Source organism: Tenebrio molitor, chromosome 8, assembly GCF_963966145.1.
Source record: "Tenebrio molitor chromosome 8, icTenMoli1.1, whole genome shotgun sequence".
Classification (NCBI taxonomy): domain Eukaryota; kingdom Metazoa; phylum Arthropoda; class Insecta; order Coleoptera; family Tenebrionidae; genus Tenebrio; species Tenebrio molitor.
Genome location: NC_091053.1, coordinates 15,321,170 through 15,327,705, shown reverse-complemented (window position 1 = coordinate 15,327,705; position 6,536 = coordinate 15,321,170). Strand labels below are relative to the sequence as shown.

The following is a 6,536-nucleotide window of genomic DNA, read 5'->3' as shown; positions in this document are numbered from 1 at the left end:
AATCAATAAATAAATGAAACGTGCTGCTAATAAAACAATATGAACGAAATTCAAAGCATTGATTTTTATTTTGAATCAAATGTCATAATTTATATTGGGCCTTCAAATAAATATACATTTAGAGTAGGCGTAGGCGACATCACAGGGCGACATTCTAATTCTGTTAACAGTGGAAAGACTGTAAAGTAATTTTTGTAGGTAACCAATTATTCTCCGGAGTTACACAGGTTACATAGTAAGCTTTTTGCCAATTTCATATTGTCATATTCCATGGAAGGGGAATAGGGAGAATGCACTACAAACTTTAAAAATATTTTCTAACCTAATTTTATTTCATTAAAATGTCAGACGTTTTTTGTGTCATTTTCTACACTGGAAAAATGTTGCAAACAATTGAATTTCCATAGGTTGCTCTAAATATAAATTTATTTGAAGGCCCGTTAGTTACAAACACAGAACACTTGTTACAAACATAGTATGAAAAAATATCTACCTAGGGTTTTTTAAATTTTACCAACCTAAAGCAACGGGTGGTGGTTTTTTGATTTTTTAATGGACTTTACCTTTACTTCATAAAACATCTTTCGCTGCTTTATTAATGTTTTGATTGAAATAATCTTAATTCTTTTAAGAGGCTTATTTTTACACTGAAACGTTTTATTTTTATGCTATCTGTAAATGATAAAAACATACAAAAAAAGTTACAGAAGAAAGAGAACAGAATTCTTAAATTAAATTATATCAATCGCCAAATGTCAAAATGTCAACTAAACCATAGAAGTTACATAGAACCATACCATTACTATCATAAGTATCATAGAACTAATAAAGAAAAGAAGTATGGAAGGAGTCTTGAGCCTGCTCATTGATGACCTCATTAAAAAGAAATAACGCTACATGGTAGACACATTTCGCGGCCTTGATATAGGTACCGTATGTTTCAAAAAATTTCTGGTCAAGTCAAGCAGGCTATGAAAAACAAAAGCGCTAAAAGCGTATGGCGTAACTTGAATAATTCTGGTGTAAATGTGATAAATGTCGGTCGTGATTTCTAATACACGCCTGTGCCCTTCGATGTAGATTGTCCCGAACTTTTGGAAAACTTGCTGCATCGTCCGGGATTTGCGCTGATGAATATGGGTTTTAAAAACTCCGTTAACAACACTATTCGCATAAAATCAGGTTCATCGACGCACATTCGAATCACTCACAAAACTCTTGCTGACGAATGCAATCGAAAAGTACCATTTTCCCGTAGACAACAGCCAGAAATGTTTGCGAATGCGGAACACGACGCGCCGGAAACTTTTCGCGATACAAAGCTTGTGCCCTTACGCCAACACCATCTGCACTTCCGTAACAAAGTACCATATCGGTCATTTCACTGTTGGTATAATTTTCCATGATAATGACACACTGAGACACAAAATTCCAACCAAACAATAGCCGAAGGTCGCACTGAAAAACAACTAAAACTATAATCTGCACGCGGTACTAACACCCGCGTAACAAAACTTTTTGCATTGCACTCGATAACTTTTTAAATCTTACTGCATATTCGTCCTAACGTTATATCAGTGGCGTACTCAACTTTTGTGCTTGAACTGTAAAAATACATGGCTTTTCTGTCCTTATGCGGATCTATAGCGCAAAACTGAGTGTACGTGATTTTCACAATTGATCTGGAGATCCTGGGGTTTTAAAATTGTGACGTATTTCAAATTCACGCTGTATAATCTCGAGGAAACCATTTCTAAATTAAAATTGTGTCTTAAACTCAGTTAAAAATTAATTTGAATTTTTTAATTATAAGGTAACAAGGTAAGCGTGAAAATTAATTTTCCTCGGTGGCTCACCGATGTTGAGCTTTCGTGTTCTTATCTCGCATCGAAATCACCATAAAATCACCAATTTCACGTTAACCCAAAGCACTCCGAGAGGGACCTACCTGGCCATTTCTCCACAACACACTCCTCGAGTACTTCCAACACAAATATCCAACACTCAACCCTGAAACCGGAATCGGGTCCTTTGTGTAAAGGACTCGCATCCGGAAAGACCGCGAATGTCGAATTAATTCGATCAGACTAATTTTCCGTGCAGCGTGAGAAGGACGAAATAAATGAGAAGAAGTTTTCAATAAACCAATTTATTGGAGAGTTCAACTGCATGTTACATTGGCACATCTTAACTAGCCTAACATTAAACTACTTCTCCTACGATCTCCCGGAGTTTCGGGTTGGCAGCACACGCTTTCCACATGCGCCCACCGTCCTCCTTGTTCGCCGCGCTTGTCGAGTCCATAACCTTGCAGGGTTCTCCCTTTGGACTCTCGTCCTCAGGAAGGCTTCTTCCGGCCACTACCTCTCAAGGGATTCCCCCAGCTCCCCGAGCGAAGCCGTGCCATCCAGCTCTTCCTTCAATCTCTCCAGCTCCCGGGCTTTGAACGCCGCCTGTGCTCCGGCTTGTGTTGTCGCCTTCTGTTTCAGCCTCTCGTTCTCACCTCGCTCTGGCCTCTGCAGCTCTCAGCCTCCGCCAGGCTTGCTCTTCTTCCGGGGTTTGTGTCTTGGCTTCTTTTTTCTCGGCCTCCTCATCTCGCGGTTTTCCTTCCGCCATCCTGAGCCTTTCCCTCGGCCTCTTCCGAGGAGTCCTCTCTCTCCTGGAGCGTGTTGCAAGTTTGCAGCTGTACGGCTAAGCTCACGAGACTCTCCGCAAAGGATTTCAAATCCTTTCTCGGGATGTATCTCCGCTTCTGGGTGCGTGCCGGTTGGCCAATAGGGAGCGGGGGCGGTCGAGGGTTCCTCTTGTGACAGGACAGCACGAGTCGTGGTGTAGGGACGGCGGGAAGTGACGTGAGTGACGACTGACGATGGAAACGATGGAAATTGAGAATTAGAACATCAACTCGTGTGGAATGAATTTAACAGTTACTTTATTAACATTCCACATAGAATTTTAAACCAAAGTGTGAAAATTATTTTTGGACAGAGGGAGTGATATTTTTTCGACTAAAATTCACCACAAAATTCTTTGCAATTTGCTTGTAGGTTTTGGGCGACTATAATCGACTGGATCGATCGGGTTACTCAAAGCCATAAAATTAATTTCCGCCCCCGGGGACGTCCCATTGTCCCTCTGTGACAAAATCGCGGTCCGTCGGCCAACCCGTCCGAATTCTCCACCATTTACACAAAATCCCGCATAATTGAATAACAATGAATGTTAATCAGCTTTCCATTTTTGTGCGGTGTCTCGAGGGCCGTTCTATTCCAACGAGAACACGCAACGCCTCGCCTGCAGTGGTCGTTTCTTCTTAAAATAGTACCGAGTCGGTACCTACACCTTGAGCGATGTTGAGATTTTAGCGCAAAGTGTTTGCCACCGAATGATAAACGCATTTTTCAATAATTTCGGCCTGTCAGTCTAAGTACGGATAATTTTCAAATAAGCGGTGGGTTCGTGCGGGGTGGCATTCGCCGGATTTCGACGGCGACTTTTGCAAGTCACGGAACGTACTTGAGCTTTCGGAGGATTTAATTCGATCGGTTTTTTGCCACCCCCCGGATTCGGGGTTGTTATTCGAAACGCGTGAAAATTGAACGAGAATCGATTAAAAAATCTTGTCGAGGGGTGGGGTTGGCGAAGAACAGGTGTCGTTATTGTGTGCCGCTCGGCTGAAATGACCACGAGTGGAGGCTTGTTAATGTCGTTGATGTCAATCACAACGATGTCGACTCTGTGCAATGTGGCAAACACTCGAATCTCATGCAAGGGAGCTTTGTTTGTCAAGAAATGTCAAGAATTAATCAGTTCAGATCAAATAGTAATCCACTTATCACAAAATGAAAAGAAATGGTCTATTCCCTGAATTTATATTTTATCCTGCGGAACGATTGCAACAAAAAAAAAAAAAACAAAAAAAAATTAGTCACTTTAAACTGGTCGATAAAACGATGACAATTTTTTTTTTTAATTTATTCCAGTTTACTTTTCTTTGTTTTATTTGTAAAGCAAAAAATTCTCAACTGGTTATTGTAAAGAAAATAAATGTAGATAGGCAACCAACAATACTGCCAGTTATGCAACCAAAAACACACACATAAATCAATTTTTTATTCCTTATGGATAAATAACAATTTACAATACTCTTAGCTTAAAACCCGGGTATAATCTTCCCCTTCTTGACCGCCTTCTTTAACTTATTCTTCTTCTTATCTTTCTTCCTCTTATCAATATTCTCGCTCCTCTTTGTCTGCCTCTCTTGCTTACCCTTCTCCACATTCTCTTGCCTCTTCTGCCACTTCTTCTTACTCGCCCTCTTCTTCTGTTCCTGCCTCTGCACGCTCTTCTTCAACAAAAGCGGATCATCTTTGACCTTCTCTCCTTGCGCCTTTGCCAATGCATTCTTCCACGCCGTTTTCTCTTTAATTTCAACAACTTTCTCGATCTCTCCACTCTCTTTCAACTCATCCAGCTCCTCCTTTTGTTTTTTCAACCGCTCCAACAACTTCTTAGGATCTTTCTCTTGTTTCTTCTCCTTCTTTGTGCCCAAATTGGTGAAATCAAATTTGGAAAATACCATTTTACCCTCACTGTTGAAAACAGGTTTGGCTATCTTGACTTGGGTGCCATTTACTTCAGTTTTCATGGCTTTTTCAGCGCGGATTAGTTTCTGTTGGGCGTTGCGTTCATCCTGTTTGGTCTTTTTTTTCATACGACTCTTTAAACTTTTCTTTGCTAATTTTTCCTTGTATGTTAGTTTTTTCTTGCTAGTTATTGCGTGTAAACGGTCTTGGAGCTCACTCAGCGATTGTGCTCGAGTTGTGTCCTTTTTAAGACCATTTGGACGGACAGATCCTTCGGTTTGCTCTTCTTCATCACCACTTTCATCTAAAAACAAAAAATAAACGATTTCATTCCACGTAACACAAAACCACCACAAATACTACACGAAGTAACTATCACTTTAACTAATAATAGTATTTAATTGTAACCACAAGAAATATATTTACCGTTGCGTGTTGGTAAGGCTAAAATTGAGAAAAGTCCACCAATAAATTGATTTTCCGTTCGCAGTATTTCTTCCACTTTTCTTGCATCAAACGTCCTTTCACTTTTAGTTAACTGCATTGTTCTAATTGAAAAAAAACTCACAAAATAATTCAAATTACTTTGACCACATGGCACATAACCTCAAAATAACATGAATAAAGTGATGGCTAGAAACACAACTACAACTGCCATGTGCAAAGAAAGGTGACTGTGGCGCCTCTATGTGGATGATCAGTAAAACTCAACGAAATTCAAATTCCGACGCAGAAAATAAATTATTCTATGTCTACGAGTATGTTTTTATCATTAAAGGAAATTTTTTGTGTTTGATCAAGGATTTTTAGAGAAAAAATAGATTTCGTAATTTTCTTGTTGACATTAAAAACATTAAAAAACTGACAGGAGTTGATTGCAGTCTTTTATGGAGTAACATAAAACAAAAAAATAACCAAAAAAGCATCGACACCCACGACACAATCAACTAATATCAAATATTTAACACCATGACAAAAAAAAAGACGAATTACACCGTTTGACAGAAGCGCGTTCAATTGATGGGCGTAGACAATTTACGGTCTCAAACGCTACTTTACAATAAATCATGAATTTTAGACTTTGGAATTATAATTGTGCATTTGTTATTATTATCTGATAATGGAAAAAAAATATAAAATAAACAAGAGCAATATTTTACATTCGTAAGAATGGATAATTTACCACCTTTATTGCCAAAGGCGACGCCACTGGTAAGCAGATTTTTCGGTGAAATGTCAAACAAACGTCAGTTTTATTAAAGCAACGGTATTGATGTTAACCTTGAAAATAGTTTTCGATTTCGGCAAAGTTTACGGACGTTTCCTGTAATTGTGAGCATCAATTATCCTAGAATAAGCGGTAAAATCAGATTTACCACTGAAAATAAAGCATTAATTACATATTAATAAATAATTAATAATAGATTTTTCGAGAGGTAGGCAACCAATAAAACGACTGTGTATAGCAAGTATACATACCTATGTGCACGATAAGCTAAGACAGACGTTTCGATAAAACAAAAGATGAGGTAGCACTCTTCCTTTGTTTTCTTGTTGAGCACTTGTACATATCAACCACACAATAATAATAATATTGATTTTTCATTTAACATTTAACAAAATTCCATGACATAACATCTTAATGTCGCCTTCCTGCTCGCATCTACACCAGACCAACAGTATGTGCTTCCCCCCAGTGACATAATCGCGCCATGTTTGTCCAGTTTCCGAAAACATCTGTAGAGATTTATGTCTAATGTAACGGTCGCAAGTGTAAGTCGGCCGTTACGTCACTTACGCAAGCGGTCAGTCGTGCCGAGTCGATAAGATCTGTCGTAGTGGGCCGAGCATGGCTCACTTGGATAACATTCGGAAGTTTACGACAAACAAATGAAGTAAAAAGGAAAGGTATGGTGTAGCTGCATAAATAAAAAAAAAACAACTCGTTAG

The 6,536-nt window shown here is 39.0% G+C and overlaps 1 protein-coding gene across 1 annotated transcript; it reads right to left on the bottom strand.

The window, feature by feature from the left end:
- Window positions 1-4,098: 4,098 nt before the first annotated feature.
- Surf6 (Surfeit locus protein 6) lies at window positions 4,099-5,227 on the bottom strand. Its single transcript, XM_069056202.1, has 2 exons — window positions 5,013-5,227; window positions 4,099-4,890 (listed from the first exon to the last, which is right to left on the bottom strand). Exons 1-2 carry the CDS (start codon window positions 5,128-5,130, stop codon window positions 4,154-4,156), a joined length of 855 nt encoding a protein of 284 aa, XP_068912303.1. The 5' UTR covers window positions 5,131-5,227; the 3' UTR covers window positions 4,099-4,153.
- Between the last annotated feature and the right edge of the window lie 1,309 nt (window positions 5,228-6,536).